Source organism: Calidris pugnax, unplaced genomic scaffold (assembly GCF_001431845.1).
Source record: "Calidris pugnax isolate Ruff unplaced genomic scaffold, ASM143184v1 scaffold232, whole genome shotgun sequence".
Lineage (NCBI taxonomy): Eukaryota > Metazoa > Chordata > Aves > Charadriiformes > Scolopacidae > Calidris > Calidris pugnax.
Genome location: NW_015090956.1, coordinates 378122 through 397931, shown reverse-complemented (window position 1 = coordinate 397931; position 19810 = coordinate 378122). Strand labels below are relative to the sequence as shown.

General features: G+C 44.4%; 1 protein-coding gene across 1 annotated transcript in view; it reads right to left on the bottom strand.

Moving 5' to 3' along the window:
* The window catches only part of DGKD (diacylglycerol kinase, delta 130kDa), a 62610-nt gene extending 44413 nt beyond the window's left edge, over positions 1-18197 (bottom strand). Inside the window, exons 1-3 of the mRNA XM_014952148.1 lie at positions 18178-18197; positions 3906-4016; positions 3035-3115 (exon numbers count right to left, since the gene is read on the bottom strand). Of these exons, the coding sequence (XP_014807634.1) occupies positions 3035-3115; positions 3906-3998 (174 nt within the window). The 5' untranslated portion in view covers positions 3999-4016; positions 18178-18197. The remainder of the gene's footprint in view (positions 1-3034; positions 3116-3905; positions 4017-18177) is intronic.
* Between the last annotated feature and the right edge of the window lie 1613 nt (positions 18198-19810).

Sequence of the window (19810 nt, the reverse complement as noted above, 5' to 3'; positions counted from 1 at the left end):
TCTGAAGTACCAGGACAACATATTACCATTGAGTTTGTACCACAGCAGATCCTCTCTAAGGCCCTATGAAAGACAGAAGCCCTAGGAAAATCCACTGGTGAGAGACCTATAAACCAGGTACTAAGGGATCATACATGGAAAGAAGCAGTCACAGCCCAGGCATCCTGAAAGAATTTACCTTGTAGACAGATGACTTAGAAGGACAGCGACAGCAGAGACGTGACAGAACCTGCAAATATTACATCTACAGTCCTCCTGAGAGAAGAGAGGCCTGGTGTGGGGCTGTTAGATGACTTGTTCCCGGAGGCTTCCTGCTAAATAACTCTGCAGCCACACTGCCTGACCTAAAGGAACAATAGCTAAACATAAAGCTCTTCCTCACACCTCTCAGGGGACAGAGCTGTACAACATCTTAAACTCCAAGATGTCCCTAGTCACTTGCTCCCAGCCCATTCTGTAGTGACATACCCATTAACTCTGGGTAGCTGTCATGAAAACCATCCCATTGCAAACAGGATATACTGACTGAAGAAATCTATGCAAGATTGACTAAGTAAACAACAGCAGAACCTGTATTACACACTCTTCTTTTCAGAGGAAGAGCTCTGCGTCTTAATACTCGCTTTTCTTACTCTGCTGCCTGCTGACAGCAGACAAATTAGCTGTCAGACTTATGTCCTATGTAAAAGGTTTATTGGCAGCTATATTTTTTTAACCTTATTCCTCTGTTTACTCAACATAATCTTTGTTGGCTCCATGCTCTGGTTTTCTTCTCTCATGGTGCTGCCTCCCCGTGCTCCTCACTGCCCTTTCACCACTTTCTCCACTGACTGGTCATCCCTTATTACCTCTCTGGTTTGGATCCACACTGCTCCTGAGTGGTTTATCTAGTGGTTTTGTTTCCCATCTCCTTTGTTAGCACCTTAAGGAGTGCCAATCACACAACCTGACCTGCAGAATCTATACATTAAGAAGTACAGATGCCTGGACAGAGGCTGAGTTTCCTCAGAAAGAAACCTTTACTCTTTCGTAAATCCAAAACTACCAGTCTCCATTGAAGAAAACACAGAAAGAAAAAGAAAACCAGAACATCTAAAAGTCCAGAATAACTGTCTCTGCTACACAAGGCCGAATGTTGGATGTTTCCAGTTTAGGATAAAAACTCAATAGTGAGTCCCACCGATTTGAAACAGGGGGAAAAAAAAAAGTATCAAAGAACTTTGAATTTTAGAAAGGAACCAAACTGGGGAGGCAGAGGGGGGCTAACAGAGTGCTCTCAAAGATAACAGCAATACTGCAAGGAATCGAAAGCACTGACGGCAGCGATGTGGCAGAACAAGCAGCAGCAAGACCAGGCAACCTTCTGATTTTCTAAGTGCTTTTATAGCTCATGGAAACCGCAGTCATACCCCTCTGTAAGCCATCTATTGAAAGAGCAGAGAGAAATTAAGAGGAGAGATGTCTTTCTTGAAGTTTACCTGAGCCCCACGGTACAATGATCAGCTGGAGACAGAGTGAGCTGTATCTGCTACTTGAGTCTCAAAAAAATCTTATATTTTTTACCTCCTAGGGAAGGCAGGGACTGGCAGAGCCTGATCCCATAGCCATGGAAGTAATTCTTCACTGTTGGACTTACATGGGGCAATCTGAGAGAGCAAGCACACTATTTCCTCCTGTCCCTACTCATAGTGTCCCCGACAGAGGTTAGATCTCTCCCAACTCTACAGTAGCAGAACATTTGCTCACCTGAAAAATTAGTCTTTATTTACATACAGGAAAACTGAAGCAAGACACAAGAAAAAACACTTTACTAACAAGTAAATAACTTCACATTCTTGAAAATGTATCCCCTACTGAAATCACTGCAGAATCCTTCTCTCTGGGCACACACACTGACACCTGATACCAATATTTACTATCAGACCCAGATGTGCCTCCTATGGATGCAGAAAGTGTTTTCAACCTTAGAGAAAGTGTTGGGGTTTCATCTGCACATAGGGTGGGCCCCACAGCTGCTTTGCACAGGTACTGAAAAAGCAAACATTTACAGCTACGTAACAGAAACATCCTTTGCTAGATGTTTAAAGCAGTGGGTCACTACTGCTGCAGCACAAGGCACACTGCTCAGTCTTGGCCACTGGCTGCAGGTCACCATCCCACAGGATCAGCTTCCTCCCTTCACCTGGATTGCTCCCTGCTTCTCCTTGCCTTAGACCAACACAGCCTCTGTTCTCCACACCCTTCTCTCTCCTCCCTTTTGAGCCCTTTGGAGGTGCAGGGAGGGTATTGCTGTTAGCCAGCTCCCGAGGCCACACTGCTGCTTGGCACTTGACCTGTGTGGCCACTGTTACTGGCTTTTTTCTGCACACCAGGTGTTTCCCCCAAAACGGAGCTTGTAAAACACTTGCACCTCAAAAATACAATCATTTTTTCTCCTTGTTACTAAGCCTGAAGAAAATGAAGCAGTGGCACCACCGTGTTTCCAGATTGCAAATATTTAGTGCATATTTCACATCTAACAAGCATCCTAAACCAATTCCAGTTATTGCTGTGTGACTTCTTGTTTCTCCTTTTGCTTTGCCACTATATATAGTGTGCATATATATAAAGACATATACAGCCACACACAAATAAAGTCAGAGAAAGAAGTTTACATATTTTAAGGCCTGAAGGGAAAACTAAATTCCTTTAGCAAGATCTCAAACACAAACATCAACATCACCCCTAACTCCCTCAGCAGAACATTTTTTTTCTGTCTCACTGCGTAAATGGATTCTATCAAACCCTCCCAGTTTATATGTAAGAAAATCACTGAATGCAAAGTTTTAGCACTATCCATAGTAACCCAAGGTATTTCCCATGTGCACGGAGATGAGTTATGATGTTATAAGGAATAGTAAGTTTTTGGGTTTGGAGTTTTTTTTTTTAGTGAAAGAGGCTACAAAGATTGTTCAGATATTTTTAAACTCTGCAAAACAGAAGGGATGTGGGGGAAAGATGCAAGAAGAATGGAAAATAACACAACAAGTCCTACCGTGAAGCTGTTGTTGACATTCTTAGTGCTGGATTCTGCCACACTGGCATCTGTCAGATCCACCTCATCAAAAATAATGGACTGGAAAGAAAGAATTCAAAACCCCAATGAATTGTGCATAGAATAGTTTAGATTGGAAGGGACTTTTAAAGGTCCCACTTAGTCCAACCCCCCTGCAATGAGCAGGGACATCTTCAACTAGATCAGATTGCTCAGAGCCCCATCCAAATGGAATTGTTGAATCTAATGTATAAGCAGCAGACCCAGAGGGATGTGCCTCTACACCTGCCTAGCACACCCCATCACTTTTGTGATCTGAAGGAAAGGCCCAGCACCAACAACACGAAGGACTCAAAAGTCTAGTTCTATACACTGGGGCTTGCACTTGCCTGTCTTCAGTCAGTGAACAAAATAACTTTCTTTTTATTAAGGAAATATTTTTAAAAAATAATAAAGGTAAGCTTTGTTCTTGTGAAAGGAGACAGATTTATATCTAGTTGACTATCAATGTATTAAACCAGATGCATGACAGCTCTGATTTGATAAATTCCAGCCTTGCTTGTTTCCTCCATTTTAACTTTTCATTTGTATTTTCTCCCTTCTTTTTCAACTTTGATTGATTCAGAGCCCATTCCCTACTAAAATGCACTAAGGGGGAAAAATGTGGAAAAATCAGTGTTACAGGTCCACACGACACTTTACTTAAAAATCTAGGGATCTTCTAGTAGATACAAAACCTGAGGACAGGTGCTTTCAGAGCACATGCTCTTTTCTCTACTGAGGGTTGCCTTCTCACAGACACCCTTCTACCTCCAAAAGCTCCACCACTGACTTTCTTCCCTTGGACTCATATGTATTGTCAAGACCTTACCTTAGCAGTTTTTGCATAGTAGAGTGTTCTTCCTCGCAGCTTAAAATATCGTCTCTTCCAGCGCTGGAAGGAGCTGGTCTGTTTCATCAGCATCCCCTCTTTTATGATAGTCTACAAAATAAAGAGGGGAGAGGAGTGAACTATACATTGTGTTTACAGGCATCTTTTATGTTCTACATACCCATACTAAAACAGAGCGGAGTTTGAGCTCAATAATCTTAGTGCCCTCTGCTGGAAGTGCTTAACAAATTCATTCAACGTAAGTGAGTGAATTTAACGAGATTAAACCATCACCATGCATAATCCACACTGGGGTGAGGTTCTATCCTTGTCTCCAGTGCTATCACGATACCAAAAAAGATAAATACCTTATGACTGACTGAGCATTTCAAAGTTTAACAATGACTCGGAGAGCACAACAGTTAAACTCACTGAGGTCAGATTTCAGCTGTGGGTAATGGTGCCTTTCATTTAATTGGCATTTGATGACAAGCACACACACACCGCAGTATACTCGTCTCTACATCCAGCTCTGCCTTGTGAAATTATCAGCATCTACCTGGCACAGAGCTGGCAGGCTGCAGGCCCACGGGCTGAAGAGTGAAACCAGAGAGAAGAAGGAGCTATATCCAAGTTGAGCATTTGGTATTCTTCAGATAGTCTTGGCCCTGCCTCAGTACTCTCTGGCTGGCTGCCATTTCCCAGGGCTGGAGTGCCAAAACCGTCTACGCACACTGCCTTCTTTTTTTTTTTTTTTTTTACTTTAACTGCTTTATAACTAGATTGACATACCAGCATACACAGTCCCATATGCTCCCTCACATACTATGCATACATAGGGGTATGTATTTAATCCACATGCACTTCATTCTACTTCGACAAATACACTTGATTCCTTTGCCCGGGACAGATTTTGATACCAACAGCTACATGAAAATAATCTCAAAAACTGCAGCTTAGAAAGAAAAGGCAGAAAAGTCAGAGAGAGGGATCAGACTCAATTTACTGATTGAAGATATTGCCCAGAAACTGCAAATGGTGCTTTCAGGCCTCAGGACCACGAGAAACCCACTTTTCTCCCCAAGAAACAGCCCCCAGGAACCCATTTCTTGCTGCGAGAGCCCGATGCGATAAACACACAGTTAAAACACAGGAAACAAATGGTCCAACAATCTTGTAAGACAGGTTATTCTGTATCTTGATGCCAGGAAAATGACACAACTTGAACATACCAGAGGTCTCAGTGTAACTCAGGTTTGTAACAGAGTCAGGTCACCGATGAGCATCAATTAATTAGAAACACAATATTACATGTACACTGCCAGGCTACTACAGAGCACAAAATAAATACTCTTCCTGATCCACAGGGTTTAGTTCATTTTAGAAATCCTTTCCAGGGCACTAAACTTGCTTTTAAAATGCTATATATATTTCTAATGTGGGTCTTTCCTTCTTGAAACAGCTGCAGATTTTAATACTTTCCACACACGCTGGCCCTTGCCAAGCTCAAAGTTTCCTCAAAAAGCACTCGGAAAAAAATGCTGACTATAAGAAGAAACATCCGTCTGACAATACATGCTCCTCTCTCGCTAGAATTGAGCCGTCCTCAGCCTGGCCCAGGAGATCATAGGGCCTGGACCACCATGGTGATGCCTCTCCTCACAGATCAGCTGGGGAAGGGCAGGTTCCCACATACCCCCCTGATCTGAAAGAGAGCCACCGGCCAGAGGAGCCACTCTACACCATCCTCCACATTGCTGGGAAGGAGAAAAGGGGGAGAGCTCCCCTACCTCCTCCAAAAGAAACACCAGCTACCTCGAAGCCTGGGACCCGGCTGAGTCGGAGGGTAGGGAACCCCAAACTCTCTGTTTCCCAGCTCTTTCACAAAGCCACCCTGCACAGTGGCAGAAATACTGTCAGTGCTCAGGCAAACACCAGCTCAGCGCCCCTGGTTCAACCAGGAATCGCCAAACTCTGTGGTGTTTTCAGCAGAATGAAAAGAGAGAACGAAAACGCACGATGGAAGACTAAGCTCGTATCAAGAAGTCGGTACCTCCCTCACCAGCTCCCCACAGCTCTGAAAGACATCGTGGCACCCCTTTTCCACAAGCCATGGCAGGGACACAGCAGCAGGAATACACTCCGAGAACCTATAAGGCATCTGGGAGCAGCTTCAGGGGCCAGAAGTGAAACACTATATAGCGATACCCAGAAAAAAGCTTTTAAACTCACTTAGATAAGCTGGTGCTACGCAAAGAATCTGAAACTCAGCCACGATTTTAACCTAAAGCTTCAGTGTAAGACAAAATGGAGTTCAAAGACTGACTCCACAGCATCCCTTGCTGAAACAACCCCCAAGCTGGGGCCAGAGCTGAGGGCGCTCATCTGGAATTGGGAAAGGTGCATTCAGGCTCCTACTCTGCCACAGACTTTTTACAAGATCCCCATAAAGTCATTTTTCACTCCGTATGTCTCCATCTCCCAGCTGCCAAGTGGAACAAAGAGCACTGCCCAACTCTGCGTAGTCCTCCTAGAATATATATCTATAGATCTGTCTATCTGATGAGTTACTTTAACCTCCAGCACCTGAGTATCAAAGAGTAAAGCAACAGCATCTAAATTACATGCCAAAGAAATCAGACATTTCTGCAGTTTACCTTCTACAGGGGAGAAAATGTGAAAGCGTTAAGACATTTTTCAAGTTAAGACCAAAACATGGAGAGACCTTTTGCACTCCTTGGACAAAACCACATAAGAGTTAAAAAAATGAGACACGGCAAGCAGCTACCAAATTTTGCAAAGCCCTGAACTGAAGTCAGAAAGGAATTAAAAATCCTGGGGAAAACTCCCAGGATGCAAAGCCCAGAGATACCAAGTCAGCCAGGAATCTGATCAAAAAATAGCAACTTGCAGGAGGAGCTTTGGGAGCTCTGTTGCTACGCTTATCCACAGATATGCTTCACCCGGGGTCAGCCAGAGCCCCGTGGCCCTCTGGCCACTCAAACTCTTGCCCAGCCCACCAGAAAAGTAACTCCCAGCGAAACGCCGCCTCTGCCTTGCCTGGGCTCCCCCCAGCCCCCCGAGTGCCGCATGTGGGGGGGCTCCCCTCACCTCAGCAGGGCTCACTCACCTCTGCACAAGACGTGCATTCCTCCATTCCTCTTTTTAAACACAACCCTCTTTTTTCTGGGCTCCCCCCAGCCCCCCGAGTGCCGCACGTGGAGGGGGGGCTCCCCTCACCTCAGCAGGGCTCACTCACCTCTGCACAAGACGTGCATTCCTCCATTCCTCTTTTTAAACACAACCCTCTTTTTTTTTTGTCTTTTCTTTTCTTTTTTTTTTTTTTAACCGAAAAGGCAACAATCCCAGAGGTCACCTTGCCCCTCCCTACGTAGCAGCTTATGTCATTTGCCAGCCTCTGGTCTCTAGAAAACCTCAGCGCTACCTAAAGTGAGACATGAAAGGCAGAGAGAAGCGAGCTCTGGCGTGCAGGCGCCGCTCGCAGAAAACAAGCCTCTGGTTGAGAGCTGCCCATCTCCGCACCAGAGAGAGCGGCTGGTCTATTTATAGGCACCCAGCTCAGTAAAAGAGTTTGGTGGGTTTGGGCGGAAAAGGCTGGAGATAAGATCAAGATGACTTTATAAAATGATTCAGGCATTGCTGCCTTTCTCCTCCTCTATTTTAACTTTACAGCCAAAGGACTTGCTACTTGCAGAGGAATGCGGCTGCAGAAAATTAAACTGGGGAAAGGACCCGACAGCGAAGCGACATCGAACGAAATAAAAAGGGGGAGATGAAGTTGTTTCTGCTCACCAGCCTCTCTCTAGCTTTTTTAATCGAAGATCTCCTCTGACCAGACTACTAGCCATGTAATTCATCAAGACAAAAGTGAAATCACTTTGCCCATAACAAAAAAAACCAAAGAGTTAAATCTGGTTTTAGTGTCATTTATTGGCTCCTACGGGAAAAACTACTGCCCTGAAACATCATGAGGTTTGATTACATGCATTCTATCAAGGATAAACATAAAAATTGTTTGTGAAGGAACTATCCAGACTGTTTCCCTCCAGCATGGTGTCCTGCAGCATGGTGTCCTGCAGCATGGCACTCCATGGACAGACAACACTGAAAAGATTAAGTATCTTCGTGGATCAAGCCTAAGTTGATGTGCTGCTCGTTTCAACCATGACCCCCCTTTTATCCTATACCAAAACAGTGTAAAAAAGTTTACTGAACGAATCGACAATTTAAAGCAACACTGCACATGGCAGAGAGTCCTAAGCATCTCTACGAAGAGTATGGTTGGACTGCTGAAAGGCAGGGCCTAGGAAATTTCTAGCATTTTCACTATTTATCTTTGACCTTGAAGAAAAGCGACTTCCTGCAGAAAAAAAAAATTCACTTCACGGCAAGAAATACACAACCCTCCCCCCAACTCATCCTCTTTTCAAATTTTACATTTAGGAAGGGAAATACTATGTTCTCAGAACTCTTCTGTCAAAACAGGTACAGGGTTTAGGCCTAATCCTGAACTGTTGAAAGAAAAGTTTTGCCACCGACCTCAAGGGGAACGGTTTCAACCAACTCAGGGGACTTTTAATTAAGGACTTAAAACAGGGAGAGCCTTGTGCTTCAGAGCTTCCCCTTCATGCAGTCCCACCTCGTAAGAACAAGAAACCAAACGCCTGACAGTAGTCATTCACAAAACCAGCAAGACACGGCCCACCAAACGCCTGACAGTAGTCATTCACAAAATCAGCAAGACATGGCCCTTTTTTTTTTTGCAGCACGACTTGTCTGCTGTGTCTCTGTATCCAGTAGCCCACATGAGGAGATCAGAGAGCCGGCCTACACCGATTAAATGCTTTCTATACTGATAATGTGGATGATTCTAGCAAAACGTTAAGAACGACCATGGCAGATTTCAGCTGCTTTCAGAGCACATCCCTTTTTCTCCTGCTCACTATATGAAACACAGGAGTAGCCCATCCTCTCCTGAAGCTTAAGCCTCTTGCCCCATTTGGAAATAGGGCCCTTGATATAACTAATTTCCTAATCTGGAAAACAAGATCCTATTAGGCAGGCTGAAGGCAACTGTCAACCCAGCTGTCAGGCTGGCAAGTGTCCTTTGGCACAAGGAGGATGGATCCAAACTGTGTTCGATATAGACAGAGGAAGAACAATACAACCTGTTTTACAGCTGAGATCATGACATATTCTTAGGGGCAGTTATTCAGTGCAGCATATCTGAAACAAGAATTTTGCTGCACTGATATTGCTTTCAGTAAAGTGCAGAAAAAGCACTGTATACAAGGTAAAAGCAAAATCGTTCACAACTATCTCAACAGCAACTAAAGATTCCCAAATACCAAAGTTCTCAACATCTGGATTTCTCTGTTTTCCATGTGTCTTCAGAATGTAAAAACTTCAGGGCACAGAGTCTTTTTATTTGTATGTCCTATAAAACTCTGAGCAGGGTGCTGATGCCAAACAACAAATAACTGACTCAAGAAAGCACCAAATGCCCAGAGAAGGAGAAACCAAAATGAAAAAAAGCATATGCGGAACTGAGAGGCTATCTTTATATATGCTTACTAAGGAATTTTACAGGCAGTTGTTCCCCAGGGACTAAGCAACTAGTCACTGACTTGGAGTAAACTGTGGCAAAGAAGATTGGGAGTAGATCTGCAGCCCCTTAAAGGTGGTGAGATAGGCTTGCCACGCCAGGGCAGGTACAAATCTGGAGCGCTGTACCTTGTTGTGGGTAAAACAGTTTCAGCAGCTGGTTTCCTAAAAGCTCTTTGTGGTCATGAATACGGAACTCATAATTATTTAGAAATCAAATGAAAAACAGTAAATCTGACAAAGAAACCAGAGGAATAAATCTAACCCACCCCGTAGAACAAGACATGAAAGGTCAAAAGGCTCGGGGTTAACAAGCTAATCCGAGAGCAACATCCTTCCACCAGACAGTGGTCACACCCTGCAAATTAACTCCAGGAAGCTTGGAAGGGGAAATCTGGATCAGTAAAGCAATTCAAAGCATGGGACACACACAGAACTACACAGATCTATAGGGGAGCACAAGAAATTTTACAGGTTGCATAGTCCTGTTTGGGAATTCTACATTAAATACACTTGGATCTTGCAAAACTGAAAAATGCGTTAAGATTTCTTCCACTGGCATGAAAAGGACAAGCCATTATCTGGACTCACTGCAACAAAAGGACACCAGAAAAGGGAAAAAAAGGAAAGAAAATCAGAGGTCAGCTGCAGGAATCAAATGTCAAAATAGAAGCTAGGGCTGTGAGTCAACGATTCAGTAACAGAAGCCGAGGTCTCCACTGATGAAGGGGGTACTGTCTAGGCTTTTAGTGTCCCTTGTTTAATACCATTTTGTTTTAATAACCTATGCTTTATAAACTGGGAAGCACCCATCTCAGGTTACAGCAGAGAGCTCTATATAACAACATGGGAGAGCCTGCAAAATCTCCCCTAACAAACCTCCTCCCAATCCTCCCTCTTTTCTAACCTCCAGCTCTGCTCTATTAGTTGAATTTTGGGTACCCAGTAAGAGACACGGGGTGAGCTCGGCCGACAGCTCTCGGTGCAGCCTCCCTGCTGCTACTAAGACAAGCAGAATTCAGAGCAGCCTGCAGCGATCCCTCGATTGTGTAGCTGAGCTGTCACTGCAACAGGAAATGCAAGCTTATTCTCCGGATCAACAGTGAAAAACAGGAGTTTGTATCAAACAATACACTAAAACCCGGCTTGAGTTAGAATCTGCCTTGGCACAGCTAAACAAACAATCAGACATCTCATTCTTCATTAGTTAATGCTGCAGCCAGTAAACAAAGAGCAGGTCTTTGAACCAGCTTGTTTTCAATACCACCTTCAGCTGCTATTATTGAGAATAGCTCTCTGCTAAAATATATGAGCCCTCATAGACTTAAAGTGAAAAAGTTAACAGAGAGAAACAAATTTGAAAGCACGCAGAAAGATCACACATATATGGGAAAGGAAATCCAACATACCAACATATCATCACGCAGCTCCCTGGTAAAATGAGCTCGGTTAAGAGAGCTCCAAGAGAAGTACTTAAAATAGATGAATACTCTGGTCAGCTACTTAGAAGAGAGAATGAAAAACACACCAGTACACTCTGATTCAGGATGAGTTAGTAGCTGGACAACTCCTGGCACGCTAACTGCTTAAGCCCTCAGTATGCTTTCCATAGGCTCCAGGCATCCTTCCCAAACACATTTATCAAAAAAGAAGAACTGAACAGAAAGCTCAAGTCATCCCAGCAAACTGTAACAAAGCTGGAAGATAAGGGCTCAAAATCATCTACAGAGATAACCAAAACAAAAAAAAAAGCAACAGTTTAAAAGCCACCTGAAAACCTTGCAGTGGAATAAAATTTTAAAGAGTATTAATTAAACATGAACTTTATACATTTGAGGACAAACATGAAAAATACACTGCTATTTTTTCTACCATCTTAAATTACATGTAAACAACTACATCCCTTTCTTTGAGTGTTTTCCCTATACACAGAAAATGTCAAAACCCATTACCTGCTGTGAAACCTTCAGCTCTGAGAGATGCCTGTTCCCCTGCTACGCACCAGCACCACAGAAGCCCCCAGGTCAGCTCAGCAGCTGCTGAAACCCAACCTCGCTGTGAATCACGGCGCCGAACGCGGAACCCTCTAACGCCGCAGCCTCTATCACTAGAGCTTAAACAACACTCACATTCACTCAAAGAGAGACAAGTTATCACCCAAAAACGCTGCTGCCCACCTAAGCCCACCCACCCACTTCAGCAGGTGGCAGAAGGAGCCAGGCACTTACCATAGCGGCACGTCAGGGCCATTGGATCTAAGAGCACGGGGCTGGGGAGGCGCGATGGGTGCTATTGCAAGAACAGCAAACAGAAGGGAAAGCACCTCCAGAATACAGCTGCGGATCTCATCCTCGCAATCATAACCACCCCATCCTTCCCACACTGCTAAAATGTCATGGACATCTTGGCCAAATAGGAAGGAAAAGCCAGCAGAAAGTACTGGTACGAGAACTTCAGGACACGGGAAAGTGAAAGTTATACCTTGAGGAAGAAAACTGAATCCTTTGCCCTTGTGTTGAGGAGGCTGAGAGAACGACAGCTTCCTCCCACTGTGTCTGGATTTCCATCAACTCCGCTACTGAATTCTGCAAGGAACCTTATTTGGTAGTGGCTGGTAGATGTAGGGCCAAATCCTGATCCTTTTACTCCAACTGGTATTCCAATGGGATTACATTGTCGAGAGTAGAAAGCAGCTTTTGGCCTTCAGCCATTTAATTAATACTCAAGGTATCTTAGAATTTATTTTTATCTCATCTGTAACAATCGTCGTTATCAGATTTTCCATATTTATGTATTAAACAACCTATGCTTTTAAGTTTTTTTTTCCTCATCCACTTAACGCAGTTTTTAAAGGATACTCCAAAGATTTTAATTTGTTTTTCCATTTTCCCTGTTTTAATGTCCTGCAAATACCTTTGACCATGCCAAGACATCTTGATCAGCACCAGTAACAACAAGGAAGATTAGCACAGCCCTGGGAACACCGTTTTGTTAACTTTCAGCTAAACAGAACAGAAGGGCCTGGCAGGAGTTCCCAGAATCCTGATTTTTTTAATAAAATCTCAGCAATAGATCTACAGGTTCTAAACGAATGTTCTGACTTGCCCGGGCAGAGGGCAGATTGAAAAGGAAGTAACACACCCTCCCTATTTTATCAGCCACACTTTTGCCTTTCAAGAACCAGCAGAGGTGCCTGACCCAGGGATGAAGACATCACCCCGGAGCTTCCAACGCTACCTCAGCTCCCCCAGGGATGCCCCGGGTGATTTTGTGCATCCGATCCCAGAAGCCTGTGTCTCAATTCCCCGTAGGGGAAACTGGAGTGGAATCACCTCTCCCTGTTAGAGTATTACACGGCTAAATTTATTAAAACTTGTGAAACTCAAACATGCCATGCTTGATGCAAACGTTATGTAATCAAGACGGCGTTTCCTTTTTCAAAAAAGGAGCAAACCACAACATCAGAATAGGTATCAGATGTAAAGCCTTCCAACTCAGCAACGGGACCGGGAGCAAATAAAACATTTTCTCTCAATCCAAACGGAGTAATCACGTATTCATCAATTACTAATCTTTTAGTCAGGCAAGCCACCTTTTCCCTCTCTGGGTGAAAGGAGGGGAGCAGGCTCCTCTGTACAACTGTTTTCTTGCCCAGGTGTAGCCCAGGGAGCGGGGACAGTAAGCACCATGCCCCGTGGAAGCACTGGACTGGAAGCTGGGGTGCAGCTCTGCTGAACCAGACAGGCACAATAAGCTCATTGCTCTCCCCAGTACAAAGTGTGAGAGAAGGGACCATCAAGGACAGCAGGTGATGGGGATGGAGCTGCTGCCTCAGCTCCTCGGCTGCCTGAAGCTGAACCCTCCCTGGGGAACGGTCCCGCGGGGCCACAGAACCAAACAGAAGCATCTTCTTTCTTTAAGAGACACTTCAGTGAAACAAGAAGCAATAACCACTCAGTGGGAAAAAAGCAGGGAACAAACGGTTTAAGCAGGGAGTTAGTAAAAATTCCTGTAAGTAATGGTTTGTGCATTCGAAACCTTGAAAAAATATATTCCAAGGAAGGTGTTTTTCACTCGGACAGTACTTTGCCCTGAAATTTCTGATGCTCTGTGACACTATCTACTATAAACCTTAAGTTTTCAAGAAAATAAGGAATACAAAAATCTCTTTATATCTCACTTCTGCTTTCTCTTAAGTATGCAGGTATATCTGCTATTCTAGAAAGAATCCCATGGGATTTGCAATTAAAGAAGGTGAAGTTGTGCAGTGTCTTACACGGTATACTGGATTTTCTAATTGGGTAAGCTGGAGATAGACATTTTACAGTTTCCATTTATAGTTTTCATTTATAATCCAGTACTCCCCCAAAGTAAAATATCAATGATTTTTTTGTAACAACAGGTTTTGGGTAGGGGGAAATACTCTAAATATTTGACTTAGTTTTATTCTTTTAAAAAAAGAGAAACAAACCCTTTAATACCCATTTTATTTTGTCTCTAATTTTTTTTGAGATAACAATTACTAGTCTGGCAATGCACTTTTTAGCAATGTGGTCTCTGTAAATCCATGTTCTCAAAACACGCAAAAGTTTAATGTTAGCTCTTTTAGTTCCTGGAACCTGAGCTATAGTTAGAAGGAATGAGAAAAGCTACAAGTGTGTGTGGTTTTGTGCTTTGTTTTGTTTGGTTTTTTTTTTTGTTAAAAGGAAGTAACAGCTGTTGCTTTCACATAGCATCCAAAACTCTCCAGCAGCAAGGCAAACCTACAGTACAGCAGTGGTAACACAGCGCTGGGAGGCTTCCCAAGTTTTGGCAGAACAGATGAGCCTGAAGAGCACGCAAAACGTTAACATAGATTGAGTTAAGGGACAGAAATAGTCTCACAGCCATGTACCGTGGCCTAAAATCCAACCTTCTTCCTTAGTGCTCAGAGAGGAACCAGTCTGTTTGTGGTGTTAATCCAAGAAAATTCTTGTCCTAAAAACCTGTGCTCGAGATGTTCAGTTTGAATTCAATCACAAGAGCTTCTCTTCTGCAAGAATTCTCTCTCTTATTAAGTGAAGTGGTCCCAGTTTCTACCTGGACTACAGCATGAGCCAATGTAGTTATGAGCCATGCTAAAATGTCCTCTTTTAGACACCCTGTTAAAAGTCAGTGTAACAAAGCCAGACAGACATTTTTATATGTTTTAGATGCCACAGACAAAACGTGAATTAAGCCATAAATTCTTGAAAATTCCCTCCTCCTTTGCAGCATGTATCTTTTACATTGTCTCTTTACTGAAATACACTGCTTCTGAAATGCATAATACTTCTTTCAATACTTGTATCAAACTAATAAACTTCTCAATTTTCTCACTCTCATCCCAGAAAAACCTTAAAACATTTGCCTTCCAGAAATAAAAAAAACCCCACACTTCTTTACCTATAAAAAGGACATTTTATCTATTAGGAAATACAAGAAGAAACAAAATGAGCTTTCTTCAGCTGCTCGTGTTGCCTACCATATGTTTGAGAAGTCAGTTTAGTCTGCTCTGGAAACTTGCACAAAAACGAGGAGAAACATTTTGTTTCCTCCTGTTTTTTTCTTGCCTGTATGCTTCAGGGTGGCTCCTAGACCTCAAAGCTACTAATCAGAAAGAGAATCACAACCTCCCATAGTGCGAAAGTTATCTATACCACAGACTGCTACACAGCACAGAAATCGGAAACTTGCTCGTTCAGATACTGAACAAAGTCTGCCCACCGCAGCACAAAGCTTAGCACCACTTAATTTATCCTGATTTTTCATAATGTAAATTAACCTGACATCTCTCTGCTACCGGAGCTAGACAGCCGCTCGCTCTGTTTGCAGCTCTGTTGAAATATTTACTGCAAGACTGTCTTAAAAAGTTCAAGGCAATGATAAATGGTTATAAAATCTAAAATATTACAGAGAAATCACTCATAAAAGTAAACAGGAGTTAGACCCAATTAGTCTAAACAAGAAGTCCTCCTGATGCCACCCAAGGACGGTGCTGAAATCCTGTCTGGTAAACAAACTGAGATCTCAACATACCGAAGCTGGCTGGCTGGAAATCACACCTCACTGCTGAATGAAATGGGCAGACGGGTTATTCACCCACCCCCCTGCCTTCTGAGGCTCGTAATGTGACGCTCGCAATGAAAGGCCAAGTGCAAAGGAAGAAATGCACTTTACTGTCAGAGCCCATAAAGCACACCACGCTCCTCTGTTTCACATCCTCATCTCCCAGGACCACTTTTGATATTAGTGTGCTTTCATCCGTGCCAGATGACAACTGAGGTGATGTTACCACCACAGCTGCTTCCAGCTGAGCTCCCAACACTGCTTAGAAGGCAGAGGCAAGGATCTTGCTGTTGCCTCTCTTCACACACACCATCCTTCTCTTATTTTATTTCACCTCTTTCCTAATTCCCATCCGTTCAAAAATACTCTTAGCTGACCAGCTGTTTCTCTAGCTGCAGCAATGCCAGCCTGAGACCAGGAGAGGGGCTAAAAGCATGATGAAGCTTGATGCTGGTACAAGTCCGACAGGTCTCAAAATGGCTGAGCAAGCACTCTATGCAGCCTCTACTACTTTTCCAGCTGAGACAACGAGCAGTTATAATACCTGCTATACCTGATCACACGAGCTTTTCTTCTTTCCCCAAAGTAATAATCATTAAGAGACTGCTAAACGTACTTCTCTTATACCTTCTTCTCTTCCTCAAAAATTCTTTCTACCTAAAACAGAATCAAAACATAGCACTTCATGGTCCCATCACTTATCTTTCTGTTCCCCCTTGCCCTGCCCTGTATCTTCACAAGGGACAGATTATTCAGCTAAACTGATGGTAGCTATGATTTACCTGCAGACACTGCACGTCAAAGTCACAGTACCTATACATCCAACAATTCTATTTGCTCCACAGGATTACCACACACACCAAGGTACTTCAGCCAAATACAGTTGGGTAACCTGTGGGCTCAGAAACAAGTTCACTGAAGTTTTATGGTCTTGTAAGCAAGCAGCTTTATTTTACAGCATTTCTTGGGAAAGCAGATGACGGGACCAGAGGAAGGAAAACATATCTTCAAAGTGCTTGTGACTGTGACAAACAAGTAAGTTCAGCGGAACTCCATGGCTACAGCAGACTCCGTGCTCAAGCTGTGATAATAACAGTAAGCTTCCACAGTGATTTAACTGTACTTACACCCATGGTCTTGAGCTAACTAGAGCAAAAGAGGTGGTTAGAAGAGATTTGTATCTTCAGGGCACAGTAAAAGTCTACCTGCATCTCTTACTGTCACTCTGATGGACCTGTCCAACAGCATCTACACCTCACGGTAGTCTGCTCTATGTCATTCAACAGACAAATTCAAAATTAGGTCTGTCTTTTCAGAGGAAGCAACCTCCTCAGTCTCATCACAATCAGGATTACTCATAGTTGTCTTTGCTCCTCGCCCTCGGGGCAAGGAAAAAGTACATACACATAGAGCAGCATACAGAAAAGCTGACGAAACAAAAAGACATCAACAAGCAACAGAACAAATCAATCCTTGACATCATAATACCTGGGCTGACTTGAAAAATTTGACACTGTTTAGCTGAAGGTCTTCTGCAGATTAACACACAGGAGGCTTAACAGCTGTAGACAATATCTGTTTATAATCCCTGTTCTTAACATGTTTATGTTCACGTAGTACAAGTGGCTGGTTTAGGCTTTTTCCAGCCATGCTGACGCAGGAAGTGATGTAAAACGGGACAAATGATTAAGTAGGGACACGGGGACGTGTCCTGCTACATTCAAACAAAAGTAAAATCCAATGCACCTTTAATCTTAGCATCTCTTAGTACCCTACTGTAAGCAAGAGTTCCCATTCTAGCAGTGAGAAAGTAAATGTCCTAGCTCTCATCACAGACACTACCACGGAGATATTAAAGTCTGACCACGGCATCCTTCCTTCCTTCCTTCCTTCCTTCTCACATGGGACCCCTGCCACAAGTGGTACGGAGAAATCACAAGGTCCATCCAACCTCCAGCAAGACAAATTTCTGAAATTCAAAACCTGTGTTTGCGGGGAAAGATCTCAAATGGCTTATTTTTATCCTAGTAGATTAACAGCCTAGATCAGGTCACCTGGTGCTGCAGCATGGCTGAGATCTGCTCAATACACAGAACATCAACTCGTCAAGAGGGCTTCACCGTTTCCAGCTGTGGCCCAAAAGAACCATCTCACTCACACAGCCCAGACCCTCAGTGACTTAAGAAGTGAGTGACAGTGTCAGCACCACTCTGCAGATGGAGGAAGCAGCCCAGCCATGCGTAATGAAGTGAGCACACGGTCCTCATGTACGACCAGACTTTGTCACGGGGGTTTTCGAAACTGGGACCAACGTAGCAAACAATACCCAGCAGCACAATGACCCGTTATGTGTTTGAAAGCAAGGCAAACTAGCCAGTAGAAAAAAAGATTCTTAGGAATAATGCTGCATCATGCAGAGATATCTACTCTCCTTCACTACGAATACAAGATAAGCAACACTGAGCTAGCAGCATCAGCACCGAGCAAGCCTTCTGCAGCCACACTGTGCTTGCCCATGCTTCAGGGACAGCAGGAAGGTGAGGGCAGAAAAGTAACTAACCTGGTATTTCTAAGCAGAAACATATCACACAACTATCCAAGAGTTATACAGGGCTTCAGTGGCTACAAAGAAAAATCATGCAGCTATAGTAAAAATAGTACAGAAGAGGGCAACTCCCTATGGGTGGTTCCTAGCCTAAGGCTGAAGGAAATCTTCGTATCTTCTCTTACAGTAACAATACAGAAGAACTACAGTTGTAGTTGCAGAGTTCTGTTACTGCCCCTAAAAATGGCGTTACTGTTCCAGAACGAGCCACAGAGGGGTAAAATCTGACTGGGACAATCAGGGTGAAAAGGATTGTTACCTGACCAGGGAGGCAAAGCAGGGCAGAAAAAGCTGGGAACAAAGACTAACCAGTCATAAGATCACTGTTTGAGCAGACTAAACATTGCTGTACGGCTACAGAAAGGAAAAACAGCACAGTACAAAATGGGGAAAATTGGGATGTAACCACGAAAAGGATGGGAAGACACTGAGGGAGGTGCACACTGACTGTTGGGGGACAACAGTGGGGGCTGCACCTTTCAGAGCTCTTCAATAGAGAGAAAATTACTTTTGCCATGTCCAACAAGGGCCACAGGAGGGGAGTTAGGAAAGTGATAACAGGGGAGGTATCACTCAGAGGTGACAGGGAGATATGGCTGAGCAGTGCAGGGGCCTTCAGGGAAGGCACAGGACGGTGAGGAGGGAGCTCCTGGCAACTCTGATATGAGGAAAAAAGGGGAAAAAATGTGGGATGCCACCTCAGCGAGGGGGAAGGGACAGGATGTCCACAGAGTTCAAATACCAGATAACGGGGGCCAGCACCAGGGAGCAAAAACTCAAAACTGACTTCTGTGACTCCAAGAAAATATTACAGGGGGAGAGAGTAAGAAATGAAAGAGGCAAGACAGGGTCCTGCTCTGCCTGGGCATGCTGATCACTGTTCAGATAGAGAAGCTCCCTGCCAAGTCTGAACCCGGGCACTGGGAAGAAAGTGGCCTAAACTGGGCTACTGGGGAGGGCAAACTGGAGAGGCTTCCACATGGCTTCAGAGAGGGAGTTGGTACATGCTGGGTGGCTGAGGGCAATTCCAGGAGGCCCTGAGGACAGTTAGGGGGTCCTTGGCAGACTCTGAAGGACATTTGGGGGCAGCTGTTGACAGGCACCCGGGAAAACAGCTTGTTACGAGGTTCCCTGAGGAGCATTTAGGGGTTCACAAGTCCATGAAAAGCCGTTGGGGGGGTGTTGTCGGCAGGTCTCTGAGCGGCGGTTAAGGGGGGCGCCAACACGTCCCTGAGGGGCGGTTGGGGAAGGGGGGACGCGGAAATGGCCGGGTCCCTGAGGGACGGTTGGGGGGGGCTCGCCGGCAAGTCCCTGAGGGGCGAGGGGTGCGTGAGGTGGTCGCCGGCAGCCCCCTGAGGGGCGGGGGGGCCGTGGCTAGCAAGTCCCTGAGGAGCAGGGCGTGACTGTTCAGATAGAGAAGCTCCCTGCCAAGTCTGAACCCGGGCACTGGGAAGAAAGTGGCCTAAACTGGGCTACTGGGGAGGGCAAACTGGAGAGGCTTCCACATGGCTTCAGAGAGGGAGTTGGTACATGCTGGGTGGCTGAGGGCAATTCCAGGAGGCCCTGAGGACAGTTAGGGGGTCCTTGG